The sequence below is a fragment of the Chiloscyllium punctatum genome, chromosome 3, assembly GCF_047496795.1.
Source record: "Chiloscyllium punctatum isolate Juve2018m chromosome 3, sChiPun1.3, whole genome shotgun sequence".
NCBI lineage: Eukaryota > Metazoa > Chordata > Chondrichthyes > Orectolobiformes > Hemiscylliidae > Chiloscyllium > Chiloscyllium punctatum.
The window spans coordinates 159,876,378-159,900,889 of NC_092741.1; the positions used below are offsets into that span (position 1 = coordinate 159,876,378).

The window sequence follows — 24,512 nt, forward strand, 5'->3', positions numbered from 1 at the left end:
CACATACACTCATATCCATTCACACGCACATGCATACATACACGCGCATTCATACGTACACTCAGACATCCACACTCATAAACACACATATACACAGAAACATACACATTTACGCACACACACATACACACTCATATATATGCAGACACATGTATATACACACATATATATGCAGACATACATACTCATATATGAACAGACACGCAAGCTTGTATATACACATATATACGCAATCACACACTCGTATATACACATACTCATATACACGCACATACACACCCATACTCACTCATAAATGCACACTCCTATATATAAGCACACACTCTGACATACACACACATATTCAGACATATACATATGTATGCATATGTACACACTAGTATGTATACAAATGTGTGTAGACTTATGTATGCACAAACATACATATGTACACAATGCACATGCACAAACACAAATTACACACACACATAGGCACATGTATGTATACACACATACATATATATTCTGCATGCACAACATATGTACTGTACACATATATTCATAACATATCTTGAGAGAAATATGCACACACATATACATATGCTTACGCATATAGACATGTCTATATATATAAATAAAAATGCATACACACATATGCAGACATATCTATATCGATAGATATACACAGCCTTTTCCGCAGAGGAAGGGGAGCTGTCAACAGGCCGCGCCTGTGAACCTTATCACCCGATGACATGTTTTGTTGGAGCTGGCGGTCGGTGATTGACAGCAGTTAGGGGCCTAGCCCCTCTTCCGCCTGGCCAATGAACGTGCGCGTCGTGACGTTAGTGGGCGGGCAGGAGGGCGGAATGGCTTATTCCACCGGTGTAGAATGTAGGGGGTGTTGGTGTTTGGAGTGGGTTCCCCCCTCCATGTGGCTGTGTTTGGTTTGACCGCGGGGAGCGGGGATGGACTGACGTCGACGTTGAATGAAATTGGTGATGCGGTTCCCGAATGTCTTAGCGAAGTGAAAAGAAAGGGAGAAAGAAAAAAGAAAGTTTAACCAAGGGGACGGTTACTGGCCGGTGTTTGCATTTTGATTTTGAAGAAGGCAGATCAATGGAAATTCATGGAATGTAACTTGTTGCGGCCGGAACGCTGTTAAAGTGAAAGAGACAGAGGCGCCATTTTGTTCCTTTTTTTAAAAAAAAACTCTCCTCGCCCCAGTTCATCAGCCCAAGGGAGGGAGGGATTATGGCGAAGAAAACCTACGATTTACTCTTCAAGTTGCTGCTGATCGGAGACTCCGGAGTGGGCAAGACCTGCGTGCTTTTCAGGTTCTCGGATGACGCCTTTAATACCACTTTTATCTCCACAATAGGTGAGTGAGTGAGGGAGGGAGGGAGGGAGGGAGGGAAGGCGGGCGGGCAGTGCCTCCGGCCCACACTCTCATTCAGCCCCCGCCGCCCCCACCGCCGCCCTGGGTGGAGGCTCCGGGCGGCTGTCCGAGCCACAGCTTGGGCCTTGCGCCTGATCTTACAGCCTTTTTTTTGTTGTAAATAACAGGATTGCCCAGTGTAATGCAGTGAAGCCTCGGCCAGGGGGAGTGTTATATTTTTTAAACTGATAATGTCTGTGTCCCTCAGCGTTTCTTTTATTCCTGAAGGCAGGATGTTCAATTAAACCTACTGAGGTTGATATTCGTGTCGGAACAGCTTTTGGACCTTTTTCATTTTTTTTTACAAACCGTGATTGATCATTTCTTTCTGAAGTGCGGGTTGCATTTTTTAAACCAAGCTGCCATTTTTTTGCTAAACTTGGTTAATGGTATTTCGGCCTTTTGGAAACACCTTTTTAAAATGGTTAGAGCTTCCGATTGAGCGTTTGTCTACTTTATGACAATACTAAAACAATACATTCTGATTTGGACAGAAAACTGGTTAACAAGGGAAAATAGTCGTAATAAATGGCTTATTCTCAGGTTGGTTGGTTGGTTGGCTGTCAGTAGTGCGCTACCGCTAAGATCAGTACTCGAGGTCCTAACTTCGTCATATATTTCAAGAATTTGGGGACTAAATGTGACATTTCCAAGTTTGTAGATACTGCAAAACTTGATGGGAGCGTATATTGTGAGGAGGATGGAAAGAGCATACAGGAGATTTAGGCAAACTAAGTGAATGAACAGTAACATGGCAAATGAAATCTAAAATCTCTTAAATTATGAGAGACTAGGAAGTACTGATGTGCAAAAATCACAATAACAAATACAGCAGGCTGTTAGGAAGGCAAATGGTATGTTGACCTTTTAATGTAAAAGCATTTGAGTAAAGGAGCAAAAAGGCCTTGCTTCAAACCTTTGGAATCTGGGTGACACTGTACGTGGAATAGTATTATGTACAGTTCAGGTATCTTTGAAAGGAAAAATGTATTTACCAGAGAGGGAGTGCAACATTCATTAAATTGATCCCTGTGATGTTAGGATTGTCTGATGAGAGACTGGGTCTGTTGTACATAAAGGTGACATAATCGAAGGTTCCTGAAGGCCTTGTCAAGACAAATGTAAGAAGGGTGTTTCTTTCAGCTTGCAGTGTCTAAAACTAGTGAACACAGTCTCACTGTAGATGTTGGATCAGTTAGGGCTGAGGTGAGGGGGGGGGGGTGGATTTCGTCATTGCGAGCCGTGAACCTTTGAAATTCTGTACCCAAGAGGATGTGAATGACTTGTTTGGAGTGTGTTTTGAGACTGACTTCAATACATTTTTAGATTCTTAAAGACAAGGGATAAGGAGTTTGTGTGGGGAAATTGCATTGCTGGAGATTTTGTTCAGTGGAGCAGGCTTAAGAAATTGAGTTTATTCTTCTCTTTCTGTTTTTTAAATGTGCTTTCAGTATATTTAAAAAAAAGGATTATTTTATTGATTTAATTTCTTTTGAACCTTTTTGGGTCCATTAGTTTGAAAAAAAAAGGTCAAGTAACTAAATATTAGTCATAGTTTGTTTGGAGACTTAATCTTTGAATCTGTACAGATAAATATTTCAATGACTGCTGAGTATTCCCCAAGTCATTATAATTAAATACATTTTGTTTAAATATAGTTTGTATTTTAACTTTTCAGTTGACTAACATGGCCTAATCAGAGGAAGTGATACATTCTTATGGGATGCAATCCAGTTACTTCAGCTAAATTGTTAATTTTTATGAGTGGGGTCAGCTGCAGTCAGAGTACTACAGATCATCTCCACAGTTTGCTGTTTAGCTCCTTGTGCCGGTTCTGACCCTGAATGAGATCATGATTGATCACATATCTGATGTCATGTTCTTTGCCAGACTTTAATAATCTAAGCTTTCAGTCTTAAGTACAGAATTAACAACTGATCAAGAATGGCAGAAGAGAATGTCAAGCATTAGCAATCTTTTGTGTGAGGAAATGTTTCCTAATTTCATTCCTGAAAGGTCTGGCTCTAATTTTTGATTCTCCCACCTCTTCCTAGGCTCGTCAAACAATAGTTCCTTTTTAGTTAGTAAATTCTTCCTGAGATTTAGTGTCCAGATTGCTTGTAGTGCTTCACTTGTGATTCCACTGCTTCAGGCAAGGGTTTGAATGAACAGAGTGCTAATCATGGGGTCTAGAATTTTCTCAAAGTTGCTAAGTGTCAAGCTAATCTGGTTTGGAGTCCTTAGTTCTTGCAAATGCTTGCATGATTTTCCATAAATCGAGCAAAAGTTTGTTTGCAAATCTTAGAGATAACGGTTCTATTTCATATACAGAGACCACAAAGGTGACAGGAGTACAACAAATGTTGGAAACATGAAACCAAACAGAATGCTGTAAATACTTTAGCAATATCTGTATGAGGAGGTGAAGTTTGTATTTGAAGTTGACGATGTTTGAGTGTTTTGCAAAGTTAAACATGTAATTTTTAGGCAGGTGAATTGGTGGAGGATTTAACAAATGAACTAAGGTCTGATTCAGGAGACCACAGCCCTATTGAAAAGTAAAAGGTGTAATAAAGCCAATCACACACCTGAATTCCCGTCTCAAACATCTATGGTTGCCTAATGCCACTGCTTAACCCATTGTTTAGGTGAATGTGATGCCAGTGGATTGCGTACATGCAGATGCTTTGAATCTGTTCTTGTGCAACTGTGATTTGTAAAAAAGAGAATACTGATTCTCCATCTAACGATATGTTCACCTGAAACCTTGAATTTGTATCTTGGATGTAAACAGACCAGAATACCGACTAATTGTAGTCATGATGTGATGGTGTAATTTGCTAATCTAGCTCAATTCCTAAAGAGCCACAGAATTATTCTGTTGTGTCACAATTTGAGTTTTGAAGAAAGGAAAAGTTATGTTTCTCCCTTGGGACTTGAAATAATCTTAACTGAGGCTGAATCTGTCCTTTTTGGTAGATGTGAAAAATCCCACAAGCAGGCATTTGTGTCTTAGGTCCTGACTAATATTTTTGCCATGGTAATTAACTGATCTTTATTCTCTTACTGCTGTTGCTGCTGTATATTATACATTAAAATGGTGACTTCTCTTCAGTGCTACTTAATTGGCTGCAAAATGCTTTGGGCATTGACATTGTAAATAGGTGCTTTATAATTGGAATTTCTTTTTGGTGGTGAATAAGGTTATAAATGTTAATAAGTAGTAGAGTCAAACAAAAAATCTCAAGTAGGATCAATTGTCTGGGGTTTGAACTAATTTCTATATATTGGTGACAAGTTTGCACACCGCTAAGGTAACAGTGTGTGGGGATTGTATTAAGAACGTTTAATAGAAATTAGTTAAGTAAATGATTCAATAGTCAAAGTTTTTAATTAAAGGTTTTCTCATGACTGGTCAAATGAGCTGCAACATTTATTTCCAGTTACATTCTTCTTTATTGTGATGAGTATCATGTCATGGATGTCCTTCGCATCTAATATGATTATTAAAGAAAATAGACTCCCAAATGGGGTATGTGGTTAAAAACTGTGGAATTCCGTTGTTTTTAATGGGACAAGAACACAGCTTTTATTTATGGATGAGCTAAAGTGGACATCAATTATATTGATTTTCTAATTCACAATCCAGGAGTCTGCCAACCTAAAGGTCTGGATTGGAACATAGGACAATTTGCATGGTGGCCAACATGAATTCTTTGGTTATCTCATTTTGGTGAAATTGAGGCTATTACACTTACGGTGTGATTTCCAGCACTTGAGCCTTGCAGCATGCAAATGTAAAATAACCTGATGAACAACTAATGCCAGGTTCTTTAATGGTTTTTAATCTCAAGAGAATCCCCTTGTGGGTAGAAACGTATTTGCATTCGAGAATACGTGGAGTCAGCACAGTGGAATGAGATCCCATTAGTCACCTTTTAGAATAGCTTCAAGGTTAGTTGCTGGTTCTTGGCATTGAAAGTGACTGCCATTTTTAACTTCTTTTAATGCCGCTATTTAAAAATTCAAACAACCATACTATTAGTTCAAGAAATGGCGCAGAGCCTACTGCATTTTATTAAAAACTGCTCAATTAAAGCATTCTGTATCTGCAGAGTTGCATTTTAGACCCATTTTATGTAAGAACAATGCTGTTGATGTGTTTTCTTTTAGATGCCCTTAGCTTGTTGACCTCTGCATTTGTCAGGCAATGGCTTTGGCTAAGAGGATTCCTTTTGAACCTGTAGGCTGTGGAGGCGTTCCATGCAATTCTGAGCATATGTGGATGAATGCACTTTGAACAAATTTCTGATGCTGCAAGTCTTTGGCCACACTGTGATTAACATTTCAGTGTATAATCTGACTATAAAAATTGGGCTTTTCCTAGCTTGTTTTAATCAACAACAGATCAAATTGGATATAGTGCACAAAGGGATTCTGGGTAATCCAAGATGGAGGACGGGAAAAATTTTTGGCTGTAAGAGCTGTTCCTTTTATTTTGAGGTATTTTGGGTGCTGGAGGTGATTTCCTCAAATTCCAGGAGCAGCAGTTACTGTTTATATGCTGTTGCACTGTTTTGCAACTTTGGGGAAAAAAACAACAGTTTTAAAAGGGAGAAGAACCGACCAAGGAAGCACATGATGAGGACAGTGCACGAGAGAGAGCGAGAACCTGCACAGTTCCTGCCTTTGATTGAATTCATTTGTCGCTGGACATCAGAGTGCATCTGGGAAAATGAACAAACAGTGAATTTCGCAACTAATCTTGGAGGAACCGGTTTGGGCGAAGTTCACAACACAGAATCAGATAAGTTAATTGTTGTTTTAAGTCTATCCAAGAGAGAGGATGTATTAGTGAGTACAGTGGGTTCTTTCTTGATTATATGTTTTTGGAGATAAGTCTCTTGATTAAACTTAAATTAATAGCTATGGCTTATATTTTAACTGGTGCAGAGTTTTGTAGAGGAATAAGACGGTGTTATTTTCTGGGTCTGTAGATTGTGAAGGAGCAAAAATGGCCTTTGCAATGATATGTACTTCTTGTCAGCTGTGGGAGTTTAAAGAGAGTTTAAGGGTTACTGCAGATTATATCTGCCATAAATGCTGTTGGATGTGAATCTTATCAGATCGAGTGGATCAGTTGGAGAGACAGATAGAAGCGATGAGGAATTTGCAACAGCAACAGTATGTGATGGATGGCAGTTATAGGAAGGGAGGAAAGTCTCAGATGCAGTCACATAGATGGGTTAACTCCAGGAAGGGTAAGAGATGTAGGCAGCTAGTGCAGGAGTCTTTTGTGGATATACCCATTTCAAACAGGTATGCTGTTTTGGAAAATGTAGGGGGTGATGGATTCTCAGGGGAATGTAGCACGAACAGCCAAGTTTCTGGTATTGAGACTGGCTCTAATGCAACGAGGGGTACGTCAGCTTCCAAGAGATCAATTGTGTTGGGACATTCTGTGGTCCGACGTACAGACAGCTGTTTCTGTGGCCAGCAGAGAAAAAGCAGAACGGTGTGTTGTTTCCCTGGTGCCAGGATCAAGGATATCTCCGAGACGGTGCCGAATGTTCTCACGGGGGAGAGGGCCCAGTAAAAGGTCATTGTCCACATTGGAACCAACAATATAGGAAGGGAAAAGGTTTAGATTCTGAAGGGAGATTACAGAGAGCTAGGCAGAAATTTAAGAAGGAGGTCCTCAAAAGGGTAGTAATATCTGGATTACTCCCAGTGCTACGAGCTTGTTAGGGCAGGAATAGGAGGATAGTGCAGATGAATGCATGGCTGAGAGCTGGTGTATGGGAGAAAGATTCACATTTTTGGATCATTGGAATAGAACATAGAACAATACAGCACAGAACAGGCCCTTCGGCCCACGATGTTGTGCCGAACTTCTATCCTAGATTAAGCACCCATCCATGTACGTATTCAAATGCCGCTTAAAGGTCGCCAATGAATCTGACTCTACCACTCCCATGGGCAGCGCATTCCATGCCCCCACCACTCTCTGGGTAAAGAACCCACCCCTGACATCTCCCCTATACCTTCCACCCTTCACCTTAAATTTATGTCCCCTTGTAACACACTGTTGTACCCGGGGAAAAAGTTTCTGACTGTCTACTGTATCTATTCCTCTGATCATCTTATAAACCTCTATCAAGTCACCCCTCATCCTTCGCCGTTCCAACGAGAAAAGGCCGAGAACTCTCAACCTATCCTCGTACGACCTACTCTCCATTCCAGGCAACATCCTGGTAAATCTTCTCTGCACCCTCTCCAAAGCTTCCAAAGCTTCCACATCTTTCCTAAAGTGAGGCGACCAGAACTGCACACAGTACTCCAAATGTGGCCTAACCAAAGTCCTGTACAGCTGCAACATCACCTCACGACTCTTGAATTCAATCCCTCTGCTAATGAACGATAATACTCCATAGGCCTTCTTACAAACTCTATCCACCTGAATGGCAACCTTCAAAGATCTATGTACAATAGACCCCAAGATCCCTCTGTTCCTCCACCTGACCAAGAACCCTACCATTAACCCTGTATTCCGCATTCTTATTGGTTCTTCCAAAATGGACAACCTCACACTTGGCAGGGTTGAACTCCATCTGCCACTCCTCAGCCCAGCTCTGCATCATATCTAAGTCCCTCTGCAGCCGACAACAGCCCTCCTCACTGTCCACAACTCCACCTATCTTTGTATCATCTGCAAATTTACTGACCCACCCTTCGACTCCCTCCTCTAAGTCATTAATAAAAATTACAAACAGCAGAGGACCCAGAACTGATCCCTGCGGAACTCCACTTGTAACTGGACTCCATGCTGAATATTTACCATCTACCACCACTCTCTGACTTCGACCGGTTAGCCAGTTTTCTATCCCAATTGGCCAAATTTCCCTCTATCCCATGCCTCCTGACTTTCCGCATAAGCCTACCATGGGGAACCTTATCAAATGCCTTACTAAAATCCATGTACACTACATCCACTGCTCTACCCTCATCCACATGCTTGGTCACCTCCTCGAAGAATTCAATAAGACTTGTAAGGCAAGACCTACCCTTCACAAATCCGTGCTGGCTGTCCCTAATCAAGCAGTGTCTTTCCAGATACTCGTAAATCCTATCCCTCAGTACCCTTTCCATTACTTTGCCTACCACAGAAGTAAGACTAACTGGCCTGTAATTCCCGGGGTTATCCCTATTCCCTTTTTTGAACAGGGGCACAACATTCGCTACTCTCCAGTCCCCTGGTACCACCCCAGTTGCCAGTGAAGACGAGAAGATCATTGCCAACGGTACTGCAATTTCCTCTCTTGCTTCCCACATAATCCTAGGATATATCCCGTCAGGCCCGGGGGACTTGTCTATCCGCAAGTTGTTCAAAATGTCCAACACATCTTCCTTCCTAACAGGTATCTCTTCTAGCTTATCAGTCCGTTTCACACTCTCCTCTTCAACAATACGGTCCCTCTCGTTCGTAAATACTGAAGAGAAGTACTTGTTCAAGACCTCTCCTATCTCTTCCGACTCAATACACAGTCTCCCACCACTGTCCTTGATCGGACCTACCCTCGTTCTCGTCATTCTCAGGTTTCTCACATACGCATAGAATGCCTTGGGGTTATCCTTGATCCTATCCGCCAGGGATTTTTCATGCCCTCTCTTAGCTCTCCTAATCCCTTTCTTCAGGTCCCTTCTGGCTATCCTGTATCCCTCCACTGCTCTGTCTGAACCTTGTTTCCTCAACCTTATGTAAGCCTCCTTCTTCCTCTTTACTAGATATTCAACCTCCCTCGTCAACCAAGGCTCCCTCACACGACCATTTCTTTCCTGCCTGATCGGTACATACATATCAAGGACACGTCGTATCTGCTCCTTGAAAAAGTCCCACATTTCCACCACATCCTTCCCTGACAGCCTATGCTCCCAACGTATGCTCCTCAAATCCTGTCTTACAGCATCGTAATTTCCCTTCCCCCAATTGTAAAAACTTCCTTGTTGTGCGCACCTATCTCTCTCCATAACCAAGGTGAAAGTCACAGAATTGTGGTCGCCATCACCAAAATGTTCACCCACTAACAAGCCCGCCACTTGTCCCGGTTCATTACCGAGTACCAAATCCAATATGGCCTCCCCTCTGGTTGGACAATCTACATACTGCGTTAGAAAAGCTTCCTGGACACACTGCACAAACACCGCCCCATCCAATCTCTGTTTGGATAGATGTGACCTGTACAAGAAGGACGGATTGCACCTAAATTGAAAGGGAACAAATATACTGGCAGGGAAATTTGCTAGAACTGCTTGGGAGAATTTAAACGAGTTAGATTGAGGGTGTGGGGTGTGTGGTGGTGGGACCCAGGGAGATGGTGAGGATAGAGATCAATCTGAGACTGGTACAGTTGAGAACAGAAGTGAGTCAAACAGTCAGGGCAGACAGGGACAAGGTAGGACTAATAAATTAAACTGCATTTATTTCAATGTGAGGGGCCTAACAGGGAAGGCAGATGAACTCTGGGCATGGTTCCAAACATTGGACTGGGATATTATAGCAATTATAGAAACATGGCTCAGGGATGGGCAGAATTGGCAGCTTAATGTTCCAGGATACAAATGCTACAGGAAGGATAGAAAGGGAGGCAAGAGAGGAGGGGGAGTGGCATTTTTGATAAGGGATAGTATTACAGCTGTGCTGAGGGAGGATATTCCTGAGAATACATCCAGGGACGTTATTTGTGTGGAACTGAGAAATAAGAAAGGGAAGCTCACCTTAATGGGATTGTATTATAGACCCCTAATAGTCCAGAGGGAAAATGAGAAACAAACTTGTAAGGAGATCTCAGTTATCTGTAAGAATAATAGGGTAGTTATGGTAGGGGATTTTAACTTTCCAAACACTGACTGAGACTGCCATAGTGTTAAAGGTTTAAATGGAGAGGAATTTCTAAAGTGCGTACAAGACAATTTTCTGATTCAGTATTTGGATGTATTTACTAGAGAAGGTGCAAAACTTGACCTACTCTTGGGGAAATAAGGTAGGGAAGGTGACTGAGGTGTCAGTGGGGGAGCACTTTGGGGCCAGCGACCATAATTCTATTAGATTTACAATAGTGATGGGAAAGGATAGACCAGATCTAAATGCTGAAGTTCTAAATTGGAGAAAGGCCAATTTTGACGGTTTTAGGCAAGAACTTTCGAAAGCTGATTGGAGGCAGATGTTCGCAGGCAAAGGGACAGCTGGAAAATGGGAAGCCTTCAGAAATGAGATAACAAGAATCCAGAGAAAGTATATTCCTGTCAGGGTGAAAGGAAAGGCTGGTAGGTATAGGGAATGCTGGATGACTAAAGAAATTGAGGGTTTGGTTAAGAAAAAGAAGGAAGCGTATGTCAGGTATAAACAGGATGGATTGAATGAATCCTTAGAGTATAAAGGCAGTAGGAGTATACTTAAGAGGGAAATTAGGAGGGCAAATAGGGGATATGGCAAATAGAATTAAGGAGAATCCAAAGGGCTTTTACAAATATATTAAGGACAAAAGGGTAACTAGGGAGAGAATAGTGCCCCTCAAAAGATCAGCAAGGCAGCCTTTGTGTGGAGCCACACAAAATGGGGGAGATGCAAAATGAATATTTTGCCTCAGTATTTACTGTGGCAAGGGATATGGAAGATATAGACTGTAAGGAGATTAGATTAGATTGCTTACACTGTGCAACAGGCCCTTTGGCCCAACAAGTCCACACCAACCCTCCGAAGAGCAACCCACCCAGACCCATTCCCCTACATTTACCCCTTCACCTAACACTACGGGCAATTTAGCATGGCCAATTCACCTAACCTGCACCTCTTTAGACTGTGGGAGGAAACCGGAGCACCCGGAGGAAACCCACGCAGACACTGGGAGAATGTGCAAACTCCACACAGACAATTGCCCTCGGGATAGATTGGGACATCTTGCAAAATGTCCATATTACAGAGGATGAAGTGCTGGATGTCTTGAAACGGTTAAAGGTGGATAAATCCCCAGGACCTGATCAGGTGTACCCGAGAACTCTGTGGGAAGCTAGAGAAGTGATTGCTGGGTCTCTTGCTGAGATATTTGTATCATTGATAGTCACAGGTGAGGTGCCGAAAACCTGGAGGTTGGCAAACCTGGTGCCACTGTTTAAGAAGGGCGGGAAACACAAGCCAGGGAATTATAGACCGGTGAGCCTGACGTCAGTGGTGGGCAAGTTGTTGGAGTGAATCCTGAGGGCCAGGATGTACATGTATTTGGAAAGGCAAGGACTGATTAGGGATAGTCAACGTGGCTTTGTGCGTGGGAAATCCTGCCTCACAAACTTGATGTGAGTCTTTTTGAAGAAGACGATTGATGAGGGCAGAGCAGTAGATATGATCTATATGGACGTCAGTAAGGCATTCGACAATGTTCCCCATGGGAGATGATTAGCAAGGTTGGATCTCATGGAATGCAGGGAGAACTAGCCATTTGGTTACAGAACTGTCTCAAAAGTAGAAGACAGAGGGTGGTGGTGGAGGGTTGTTTTTCAGGCTGGAGGCCTGTAACCAGTGGAGTGCCACAAGGATTGGTGCTGGGTCCTATACTTTTTGTCATTTACATAATGATTTGGATGCGAGCAAAAGAGGTACAGTTAGTAAGTTTGCAGATGACACCAAAATTGAAGGTGTAGTAGACAGTGAAGAGGGTTACCTCAGATTACAACAGGATCTTGACCTGATGGGCCAATGGGCTGAGAAGCGGCAGATGGAGTTTAATTCCGATAAATGCAAGGTGCTGCATTTTGGGAAAGCAACTCTTAGTAGGACTTATACACTTAATGGTAAGGTCCTAGGGAATGTTGCTGAACAAAGAGACCTTGGAATGCAGGTTTATAGCTCCTTGAAAGTGGAGTTGCAGGTAGATAGGATAGTGAAGAAGGCGTTTGGTGTACTTTCCTTTATTGGTCAGAGTATTGCGTACAGGAGTTGGGAGCTCATGTTGCGGCTGTACAGAACATTCGAAAGGCCATTGTTGGAATATGGCGTGCAATTCTGGTCTCCTTCGTATCAGAAAGATGTTGTGAAACTTGAAAGGGTTCAGAAAAGATTTACAAGGATGTTGCCAGGGATGGAGGATCTGAGCTATAGGGAGAGGCTGAATAGGCTGGGGCTGTTTTCCCTGGAGCGTCAGAGACTGAGGGGTGACCTCATAGAGGTTTACAAAATTGAGGAGCATGGATAGAATAAATAGGCAAAGTATTTTCCCTGGAGTCGGGGAGTCCAGAATTGGAGGGCATAGGTTTAGGGTGAGAGGGGAAAGATATAAAAGAGACCTAAGGGGTAACGTTTTCACGCAGAGGGTGGTACGTGTATGGAATGAGTTGCCAGAGGAAATGGTGGAGGCTGGTACAATTGCAACGTTTTAAGAGGCATTTGGATGGGTAAATGAATAGGGAGGGTTTGGAGGGATATGGGCCGGGTGCTGGCAGGTGGGACTATATTGGGTTGGGATATCTGGTCGGCATGGACAGGTTGGACCGAAGGGTCTGTTTATATGCTGTATATCTCTATGACTCTGAAAAGAAGATATTTGACAGGACTTGTGGCAGTGAACGCAGAGGTGGTAAGAAGTAAATGTTGTTGACTTGTATGTCTGCAATGAAACGATGATTTGGGCACTTGGATCTTGTTTTTCCAAGCTGTTACTGCCATCTCTGATTTGTCTCCCTAAAATTGCTAATATGACCGAAGTCGTTGTTTCAGACAAAAAAAATGTAGCCCAGTTAGTAAATAAGGGAAATCTATTCTGAAACTTTTGTCTGGAGAGCCACCTTGGGATTTTTCTTTTCTTGATGCATGGATTAACTGCAATCTTTTCTTGTGGTTTCCTTTTGTAACAGTATTCGATTCTGTTGAATGAATGCTTGTAAGAGAACTTGAGGCACATTTCAGAACAAATTAGTTTGAGCGTTTGGAGAATTGACAGTGCAGTCTGAGGTTTTAAACAGTGTGAATAAGAGATAATAAACTTGAGATTTTTTTTAGCTACTTTGTGTAGCACTTTTTTTTTTCAGCGTTTTATTGTCTCACCATGCAGTTGTTGTTTGTCATAGGACTGTATGGTGCCTTTTCTGGCTGCAGTGAACTTCTGTTGCTTAGTGAATGTTTATGGGACCCACATCTTTGTCTTGCTTCTGAGAGAGTAACTGCCAAGGAAAATGACTATAGGATGAGCATTTGCAGACAGTTGGCAAAGGACTTGCTTTCAATAAGCGCACATAATAAATGAATGAAAATTGAAGTCATGTCTCTGGCTGTTGCTGGAGAAAGATGACTATGACAGGTTTGAGGAGAAAGTGAGGACTGCAGATGCTGGAGCAACACATTTTCGGCTGTGACAGGTTTGAGGCTGTTTGAGAGATTGGGTGTGGCTGTATATGTACTGGTGAAGATTTTCAGTTCCGTGAAGAGCCATGGATGTGTAGGATGTTTTTGAATGGAAGTTGGTAAGCTGGACTCAATGTTGCAGAAGTCTGTGGTTTAAAGGTGAGTTCGAAATTCCTCTCTGCCTTATTGGAATGTCTAAGAGTTAATGTACTGAAGGTATAGTTCCAAAATCCTGTGACTGCAGTGAGAAAATATTTTGGAAAATATTTTGAAATGCTACAGTTTGGATACCTTCTTAACCACTGCTGGAAAGGAACTAGTATGGCATGTTTAAACTGGATTTGCATTTCATTTTTGGAAAACATAGGACACAATTGAAAACCACTGGAATTCTGATAAAGTAAATTTTATTAATATCGAAACAAAAAAAATCTTCAGTGTGTAAACTCAGTAAACCATCTACCAGTTGAAAATGATTATTTTCTACCAGTTGCTGGAATCCAAGGTAGACAAGTAGGATGCTGGAGGAGCATAGCAAGCCAGGCAGCATTAGGAGGTGGAGAAGTCAACGTTGTGGGTGTAACCCTTCTTTAGGACTGGGGATTGGTGCAAGGGGAGCTGCAGATAAAAAGTGGTGGGGGGTGGGGTAGTGAGGTAGGGATAGATGAATATAGGTAGAGAATACGACCTGGTTTGTCGACTGGAGGAATGAATCAGATTGGTAGCTGGAAGAAAGGACTATGCTGGATTAGTGGTGCTGGAAGAGCACAGCAGTTCAGACAGCATCCAACGAGCAGCGAAGCTGCCTGAACTGCTGTGCTCTTCCAGCACCACTAATCCAGTATTTGCTTTCCAGCATCTGCAGTCATTGTTTTTACCAGCTGGAAGAAAGGGTTGATCAGAGAAATGGGAGGGGGTGGGGCGGGGAGGGGACTCAACATTGAGTTCTCCAATTTCAAATAACCTCCCTTCTCAGCCCCTCCCCCTTCCTTCCAGCCTCCTGTTTGTCTACTATGTATTATAACTGGCTGTTTTGACTAATCGGCCCAAATATATGGGTTTGGCTAGCTTAGATGCCTTCAACTTAGATTCACTTCTTGTACTGGTTGGGGCAGACATGGGACCACATCTTTGTCTTGCTTCTGAAAGAGTAACTGCCAAGGGAAATGACTATGGGACGAGCATTTACAGACAGTTGGCAAAGGACTTGCTTTCAATCAGAGCACATAATAAATGAATGAAAATTGAAGTCATGTCTTTGTTTACATTCTATTTATATCATTTTACATTTCAATCTATCAGACTGATTAGTGTGGCATCCCATTCATCCCAATAGGTCACATGTAAATCCATTCATTTCCCTAAATTGACATTTTACAATTGGAGGGAAAGCATTGTTGCTGAAGTTTGTACGTTATGGTAGGATATTCAGATTTGCCAAGGTTGATCAGCATCCTGTTTCCAGGATCTGACTTGGACAATAATTGCATTTCTTTCTCAAGTGGTCAATAGCATTATATCAAAAGTGGCCATCTGGTCTCTGCTAGCTTTTTATAATCTGTTTTTCTAATCAGCCTGTTAAGAGATGTTTATTATACACCTCCTGGAGCAGGTAAGACTTGCACCTGGGCCTCTTGGTCCAGAGCTAGGGACACTACCACTGCAATACAAGAAGGCCCTCAGGCTTTTTGTAAAGTTATCAAATTAATCGCATGATCCTTGAGTTTGCACATTCTCCCTGTGTCTGCATGGGTTTCCTCTGGGTGTTCCAGTTTCCTTCCACGGTCCAAAAATGTGGAGGTTAGGTGAATTGGCCATGGTGTTAGGTGAAGGGGTAAATGTAGGGGAATGGGTCTGCGTGGGTTGCTCTTTGGAAGTTCGGTGTGGACTTGTTGGGCCGAAGGGCCTGTTTCCATACTAAGTAATCTAATCCTGCTTTCTCGTACCCACCTTCACCCAAGTGTTCATCCAATTCTCTTCTGACTTACTCTTGAACTGCTTCCACCATCCTTAATTGGCCAACACTTTCAAAATCCTTATCACTCATATAAAATTTCCCTCTGTTCCCTGTGGCTCTTTTTGTCAACTAGCTTAAAACTGTTTGCTGTATTCGCTGACTATAATAGAGTCGTACAGCACGGAAACAGACCCTTCGGTCCAACTCGTCCATGCCGACCAGGTATCCTAACCCACTCTAGTCCCACCAGCCAGCACCTGGCCCGTATCCCTCCAAACCCTTCCAATTCACATACCATTGCAACATTTAAAAGTCATTTTTGATGGGTATTAGCCTCCACCACTTCCTTTGGCAGCTCATTCCACATACATACCACCCTCTGCGTGAAAAAGTTGCCCCTTAGGTCTCTTTGATATCTTTTCCCTCTCACCCTAAACCTATGCCCTCTAATTCTGGACTCCCCTACCCCAGGGAAAAGACATTGTCTATTTACCCCATCCATGCCCTTCATGATTTTATAAACCTCTATAAGGTCACCCCACAGCCTCTGCTGCTCCAGGGAAAATAGCCCCAGCCTATTCAACCTCTCCCTATAGCTCCAACCCTGGCAACATCCTTATAAATCTTTTCTGAACCCATTCAAGTTTCACAACATCTTTCCAATAGGAAGGAGACCAGAATTGCGTGCAATGTTCCAACAGTGGTCTCATCAATGTCCTGTACAGCCACAATATGACCTCCCAACATCTGTATTCAATAATCTGACCGATAAAGAAAAGCATATCAAATGCCGACTTCACTATCCTATCTACCTGTGACTCCACTTTCAAGGAGCTATGTACCTGACTCTTTGTTCAGCAATATTCCCTAGGACCTTATTAAGTGTGAGTCCTGCTAAGATTTGCTTTTCCAAAAAGCAGCACCTCACATTTATTGAAAACAATCTCCATCTGCCACTCCTCAGTCCATTGGCCCATCTGATCAAGATCCTGTTATAATCCGAGGTAAACCTCTTCCTGTCCACTACATCTCCAAGTTACTAACTATACCTCTTAGGCTCACATCCAAATCATTTATATAAATGATGGAAAGTAGTGGATCCAGCAACGATCCTTGTGGCACTCCACTGGTCCCATACCTCCAGTCTGCAAAACAACCCTCCACCACCACCACCATCTGTCTTCTACCTTTTGAGCGGGTTCTGACCAAATGGCTAGTTCTCCCAGTATTCCATGAGATCTAGCCTTGCTGACCAGTCTTCCATGGGGAACATTGTCAAATGCCTTACTGAAGTCCATACAGATCACATCTACCGCTCTTCCCACAACAATCCTCTTTGTTACGACTTCAAAAAAACTCAATCAAGCTTGTGAGATATGATTTCCCATGCACAAAGCCATGTTGACTATCTCTAATCAGTCCTTGCCTTTCCAAATGCTTGTGCATCCTGTCCCTCAAGATTCCCTCCAACAACTTGCCCACTACCGATGTCAGGCTCACTGGTTTATAGGTCTCAGGCTTGTCCTTACTACCTTTCTTAAACAGTAGCACCAGTTGCTGGCAGTCGAAATGCTTTCTGCTTTATCGTACTTCTCTATCGAGTCTCTTCTTAGATGCCTCTGAAGTCCACCATCCCTGGTCCACTGTTTCTGGAGCTAAATGTATCAAATATTGTCATGATGATGCAATATTAAGTAGGGTTGAGGGCCTTTTAAGATTAGCAATAGTTGATGCATGTAACCATCTTTCTTCATTATGTTTTTATGTTTGTCAACTCTTGTGAGCATTCTTTTAACCAGAGTTGAAATAACATCAGATAATTATCAATCTGTGGTTGTATAATTAATGTTGATATACTACTTATAGTCGTAACAAAGAGTGACAGGTGACATTTTGTTTTCACAGCTGTAAGTGATGTGTAATTTGAACAACTCTGCTATTGGCAGTGCTTGTGTGACATTTGTATTTGGTTTTGGGATATTAACCTCTTTATGGATTAAAATTGCTTTAATCCAGTCTTAGCTTTGCTAAGTGTTGCAATCAACAGCCTGGTTTGAGAGTAAATAGATTTACAGTGACCACATTTGCTTAGCTAAACCTTGGCAATCAAAAATTGCTGTCAATTACTGTACTTTTCCTGAAGCATTGCAATATGCTGATAAATTGGTGTAAGAAGCGCATAATAAATTCCCACTAATCATTGTGAAAAATTTTAGAACTTCATTATTTGACTGTAAATGCATTGTCTGTGACATCAAACATTACCAACCAAACTTTCCTACTGTACGTTAACTTTTACAACTATAGCCCTGTTTATTCAAATTTAATAATAGAGAATTAATTTAATATTGCTCCCTCTCCTGGCCTTTAGATTTCTGTACATTATTTTATATTGAATTAACTATTCCAACCATTTTCTGGTTCAGACTGCACATCTCTAAGAATTATGCAGTCTCCTGAGTTAAGAAAATACAGTTGCTTGGCCTGTTCACTAGTACCATATCCACTGTTGAGGGCTCTGCACTGTTTTGAATTTCGAATCCATACAAGTTCCAGTACCAAGGCCTAGAGAAAATATACTCAATGACTATTGCCATTCATTGTCACTGACTGTGAAATCCATGTCATTTATCACTGGAAATACAAATTATTTTATGTTGTAATTGTTGAGCACATTGATGCATTGATACTTTACATGAAGACTTCTAGTCTAAAACGTTTCTCTGATATTATGTGTAGAGTTGTAATGAAATTATCACTGGCTACTCGTAACCATTATGATTAGCAGCTTCACTTGGATAAATCACTCAAATTTATAATGTGCCTTTGTAAGGATAGCATGAATTTTACAAAAGCACATGTTGCTAGAGAAACTGTGGTCTGACAGCATCAGTGGAGTGAAAGCAGAGTTCATGTTTTGTGACCTTTCTTTAGGACTAGGAAAATGTATATATGGCAGAGAGGCAGGGGGGCGAGAGTGAGAGAGATTAGGCAAAGAAATGGATGATAATAAGGACCTGTGCTGAAAGCACCCCATGTTGTGACAGGGCCTGGGATGTAAAGGTGAGTAAAGGACAGGGAAGGTGGTGTTCAAGTTCTAAAATTATTATTGGACTTGATATTGACTCCTGAAGTTGCTGGTTACCCATGATGCTGTTCTTCCAGCTTGCACTGAGCCTCAATCTAGCATTGCAGCAAGACTGAGACAGAAGTGTTGGCTAGGGAGCATGGTAGTGTGTTGAAGTGGTAAGCAACTGGCAGCTTGGGGTAATTTTTATAGACTGAATGTGTTGCCGCAACGCAGTTGCCCAGTCTGCATTCCATATCCCTAGTATAGAGACCACATTATGAGCAGCGAATGCAATAGACTAGATTGTGAATTGCAGGTAAATCGCTGCCTCACCTGAAGTATTGAATAGTGAGGAGGCAGGTGTTACACCTTCTGCAATTGTATGGGAATGTGGGGAGGTGCTGGCAACAGAAGAATGGATCAGGGTGTACCAGAGGGAACATTCCCTGCAGAATGCTGCCAAGGGAAGAGACTGTGGTGTCTGGTGACATCCTGCTGGAAGTGGTGGAATGATCCTTTTGTGTGCAGGTATTGGTGGAGTGGAAAGTGAGGATCTGGGATGCTATTGGTGTCATGGGATGGAAGAAAAAGGGTGAGGGGTGAAGTGTGGGAAATGGGTTAGACACATTGACAAAAAATCCTAACTTGAGAAAGAAGGTGGACATTTCTCTGTCCCCTCCTTTCTGTCTTTCTGGTCCCTTCCCCCGCTCTGTTTGTCATTCTCTCTGGCTTTGGCTCTGTCACTCTGGCTCTAGCACGTTCTCTGTCTCTCTCATGAAACATCACAGACTTTGCTAAAAGAAAGTACTGCTAGCTCAAGCTGAGGTACAAGTCCAGCTGACCAGCTATTGAATTGAGGTCTGTTCTGGATGACAACTGTGATAGTTTTATTTTCGGTTTTGCAAATGCTGAGAGTCTCTCTATTCGCCTTTTGGTGGTTTAGAATGCTTTGATTCATGCTTTGTGCCTTGATTCCTCTCTCCTTTCTGCTACCCATTCTATTCCTTTATTGACTGTTTTTCTTCTGTCGTATAATGAAACAAAAGTTGAATTTAAAGGGCATATAGTTTGTTTGCACATTGGTAATTAATCTGTTCTTCACACAAAGGATAGATTTGTTATATGTTTTTGTTTACTGGTGAATTTCTTTTTTCTTGGATATTGGTCATCATCAGGCATTATGTCATCCTTGAGGCATATTTCACATTGATTGTAGGATGTGATTTCCAGTATTGTACTCTCAACAGGGGTTGTGTCCAATGACCTTTTTATTTTCCAAAATGTTGGCCAGGATTCCAGGGATAAATCTCATGTTCATCAAGAATGAGTCATGATTATTGCAAAGTTTTTGTTTGACATGGCAGTGTGAACACGGATGATGTGCAACAGGAGCCAAAACAGCACTGAAGAAAGGTGACTGCACCCAAAACATTGAGACTGCTTTCTGTCCACAGAGTCAAAAAGTGTGGTGCTGAAAAAGCCCAGCAGGTCACGCAGCATCAGAGGTGCAGGAGAGTCAACGGGGCTTATGCACAAAATGTCGACTGTCCTCCTTGGATGCTGCCTGACCTACTGTGCTTTTCCAGTGTAACACTCTGACTCTGATCTCGAGCATCTGCAGTCCTCACTTTCTCCTTTCTGTCCACAGATGCTACCAGACCTCTTGAGATTCTCCAGTTATTTCTTTTTGTTTCAGATTTCCAGCATCTGAATACTTTTTATATTTAATGTGGAACAGGAGTGGATATTGCTAATTTTGTCGTCATATTGTTTGCTCGAGAACTGCTGAGAAAAGGTGGTCTGCCCCCTAGATCAGGGGCAGTCTTGTTTAAATTGAAGAGTCCAGGAGGCGTTTCACTGGTAGATGGAATAGACTTGAATTTCCACTCCAGCTGATATGTTTCACAACCGTTCGCAAATTGCTGGATAGAGCTATATTAACATGTGGAAGCATTTGTCAAACTCTGATTTCTTAAAGCGAAGAGTTACTCCTTTCCCTACAGAGTAATTTTGTCGCCAGTTTGTTCACATAAGTGGTTGCACTTTGGAAAATATAATCCATCAGTTGTAAAACACTTAGCGATAAGATATGACTTAATTCAATCTTGTACCAATATTTTCATGCATACTATCTCAGCACAATATACTAGAGTACATACAACTCAGACTCTGGAATTGCCACCGGAGAATTTTGAAGTAATACATTTCTACTCGTGCAATCCTAAAGGGCCACCCTTTTCTTTTGAGATTAATTTCTAGCTCTTGACTTCACTTGAGGAAAACATATTATCAAGCCTCTTGAAACTACCTCTCGTACTTTGAAGCTCTGGTGAATTGGATGTATAGAAACTAAACTGTTGTTTTTCCTAACAATCCCCTCTAACTTGGAATCAATACTTTTCAGGATTTCTCAGAAATCACTGGAATCAGGGAGGGTCCCAGAAGACTGAGAAATAGATGATATAACACCTCTATATAAGAAGGAAGGTAGGCAGAAGACTGAAAGCCATTGGCTGGTTAGTCAGCCCTTGGTCGTTGGAAAGATTTTAGAGTCTGTTATTAAGGATGAGATTGCAGAGTACTTGGAAGTGCTTGATAAATTTGGGCTGGGTCAGAAACCTTTAAGGGGAGGTCATGCCCCTCAAATCTGTTAGAATTCTTTGAGTGAATAACAAGCAAGTTAGACGAGGGAGAGCCAGAAGGATATAATGTTTTTGGATTTCCAGAAGGCCTTTGACAAAGTGCCGCACAGGAGATTGCTAAATAAGAGCCCATGGTGTTCAGGGCAAGTTACCTGGCATGGATGGCGGATTGGCATGCTGGCAGAAAACAGAGTCGGGATAAAGGGGTCTTTTTTGCGATGCCGAGTGGAGTTCCGCAGTGGTCAACATTGGGATCACAACTATCGACGTTATACACTAACAATCTAGAGGAAGGAACTGATGGCATTGTTGCTCAGTTTACTGATGATATAAAGATAGGTGAAGGGACAGGAAGTGGGGAGGCTGCAGAAGGACTTGGACAGTTTAGGCGAATGAGCAAAGAAGTGGCAGTGTACAGAATACAATGTGGAAACAAGGTTACCTACTTTGGTAGGAAGAATAGAAGTGTAGACTATTTTCTAATTGGGTAATGGCTTAGGAAATCTGGAGGACAAAGTGTCTTGGGAGTCCTCATTCAGGATTCTCTTAAGGTTAGCATGCAGATTCAGTTGGCTTTTTGGAAGGCAAATGCAATGTTAGCATTAATTTCAAAAGGATTTGAATACAAGACAAGAAATGTACTGCTGAGGCTATACATTGCTTTGGTCAGACTGCATTCCAATATTGAAAGCAGATTTGTGCCTTGTATCAAAGGAAGGATATGCTGACATTAGAGTGTATTCTGAGGGGGACGAAGGGCGTGTCATATGTGGAGTGGTTGAGGACTCTGCATCCATACTTGATGGAGTTTAGAAGGATGACGGATATCTAATTGAAGCATACAGAATACTGAGAGCTCTGGATAGAGTGGACATGAGAAGATGTTTCCACTAGTCAGAGAGACTAGGACCCAAGGACACAGCCTCAGTGGTGGGACAACCCTTTAGAACAGAGATGAGAAATTTCTTCAGCCAATAGATGGATTAATCTGTGGAATCCATTGCTCCAGAGGGTTATGGAGGCCAAGTTATTGAGTGTAATTAAAACAGAGACAGGCTCTTGATGGGTAAGAGGATCAAGGGTTATGGAGCGAAGGCAGATAAAAGTATCAGCCATGATTGATTGGTGGAACAAACTACATGGGCCGAATGGCCTAATTTTTCTCTGCTATCTCCTGGTATCTGTTGCATTTGGATATGTGCTGCTCCAGTAACTGAAGAGTTGTGCACAGTGCTGAGCATTGTACAATCATCAACAAGCATTCCCATTTCTAAATTGATGATGAGGGGCGAACGTAATTGCTGAAACACCTGAAGCTGGTCAGTCCTTAGACACTGCCTGATGAACTCCTGCAAAGTTTTGGAGCTGAGATGACTGCCCATCAACCGTCTGAACCATTTTCCAACATGTGAGGTTTGTCTCCAATCATCAGAGTTTTCTCTGATACTCATTGACTCCAGTTTTGCTTGATGCCACACTTGGTCAAATGCAGCTTTGATATCAACAGCTAGCACACACTTCACCTCTGGCATTGAGCTGTCTTGTCCATGATTGAACGAAAGCACTAATGAGGTCAGGAACCCAAAATGGAAGTCAGTGACTAGATTGTTGCTAAGCAGCTGCTGCTTGATAGCACTGTTGATGACATCTTCGATCAATTTACTAATGATCAAGAGGTAATTGACCAGATTACATTTTTCCTTTTTGTGATATTTGGGTGATTTTACACATCATTGTGTAGGTGCCGGTGTTTAGGGTGTAGGTTTGCTCTCTGAGCTGTAGGTTTGATATCCAGACGTTTCATTACCTGACTAGGTAACATCATCAGTGGTGACCTCCAAGTGAAGCGAAGCTGTTGTCTCCTGCTTTCTATTTCTATCTTTCTCCTGGATGGGGTTCCTGGGGTTTGTGGTGATGTCATTTCCTGTTTGTTTTCTGAGGGGTTGATTAATGGCATATAGATCTATATGTCTGTTTATGGCATTGTGGTTGGAGTGCCAGGCCTCTAGGAATTCTCTGGCATGTCTTTGCTTAGCCTGTCCCAGTCGAAATGGTGTTTTTTTTTTCATCCTTGTGTAGGGCTACAAGGGAGAAAAGGTTGTGTCTTTTTGTGGCTAGCTGGTGTTCATGTATCCTGGTGGCTGGCTAGCTTCCTGTTTGTCCTACGTAGTGTTTGTGGCAGTCTTTGCATGGAATTTTATGAATGACGTTGGTTTTGTCCATGGGTTGTTATCTGTAAATTATGTGACTTGGAAAGGATTTTTTTTTCTTTATTCAGTTGTGGGACACTGCCTGGCCAACATTTTATTACCCATGCTTGGGTGCAGGCTTGAACAGCTGCTGTCCACATGCTGTCTGTTGACCCTTGAGGGAATTTCAGGATTTTGACCCAGCAACAGTGAAAGAACAGCGATATATTTCCAAGTCAGGGTGGTGAGTGCCTTTTTAGATAGCGCATCAGGTTTTTGGGGAGGTGAGTTACTTGCTGCAGTACTCCTCGTCTCTGACCTGCTCTTGTAGCCATTGTTTTTGTGTGGCGAGTCCAGTTTCTGGTCAATGGTAACACCAAGAATTTTGATAGTGGGGGCTTCTGTGACGGTAACACCATTGAATGTCAAGGGGTGGTGTTTAGATTGTCTTATTGGAGATGGTCATTGCCTGGCATTTATGTGGTGTGAATGTTTCTTGCCACTTGTCAACCCAAGCCAGGATGTTGTCCAGATGCTGTTGCATTTGAGTATGGACTACTTCAGAAACGGAGGAGCTACATATAATTCTGAACATTGTGCAATCATCAGCAAACATCCCCAGTTCTGACCTTGTGATGGAGGGAAGGTCAATGATGAAACAGCTGAAAACGGCTGTGCCTACCCGAGGGCAATCCTGCAGAAATGTCCTGAAACTCTCATTCATTCGTTTGGTTGAAATGGTCCTCACTCTTAACAATTTCTCCATCAACCTTCCACTTCCTCCAGATGAAAGGGGTAGCCATAGGCACCTGCATGGGCCGCAACTATGCCTGTCTCTTTGTCGGCTAC

The 24,512-nt window shown here is 42.3% G+C and overlaps 1 protein-coding gene across 1 annotated transcript in view; it reads left to right on the forward strand.

Moving 5' to 3' along the window:
• The first annotated feature begins 921 nt into the window (after positions 1-921).
• Positions 922-24,512, forward strand: part of rab10 (RAB10, member RAS oncogene family) — an 82,135-nt gene continuing 58,544 nt past the window's right edge. Inside the window, exon 1 of the mRNA XM_072563331.1 lies at positions 922-1,357. Coding sequence (XP_072419432.1) covers positions 1,231-1,357 — 127 coding nt within the window. The 5' untranslated portion in view covers positions 922-1,230. The remainder of the gene's footprint in view (positions 1,358-24,512) is intronic.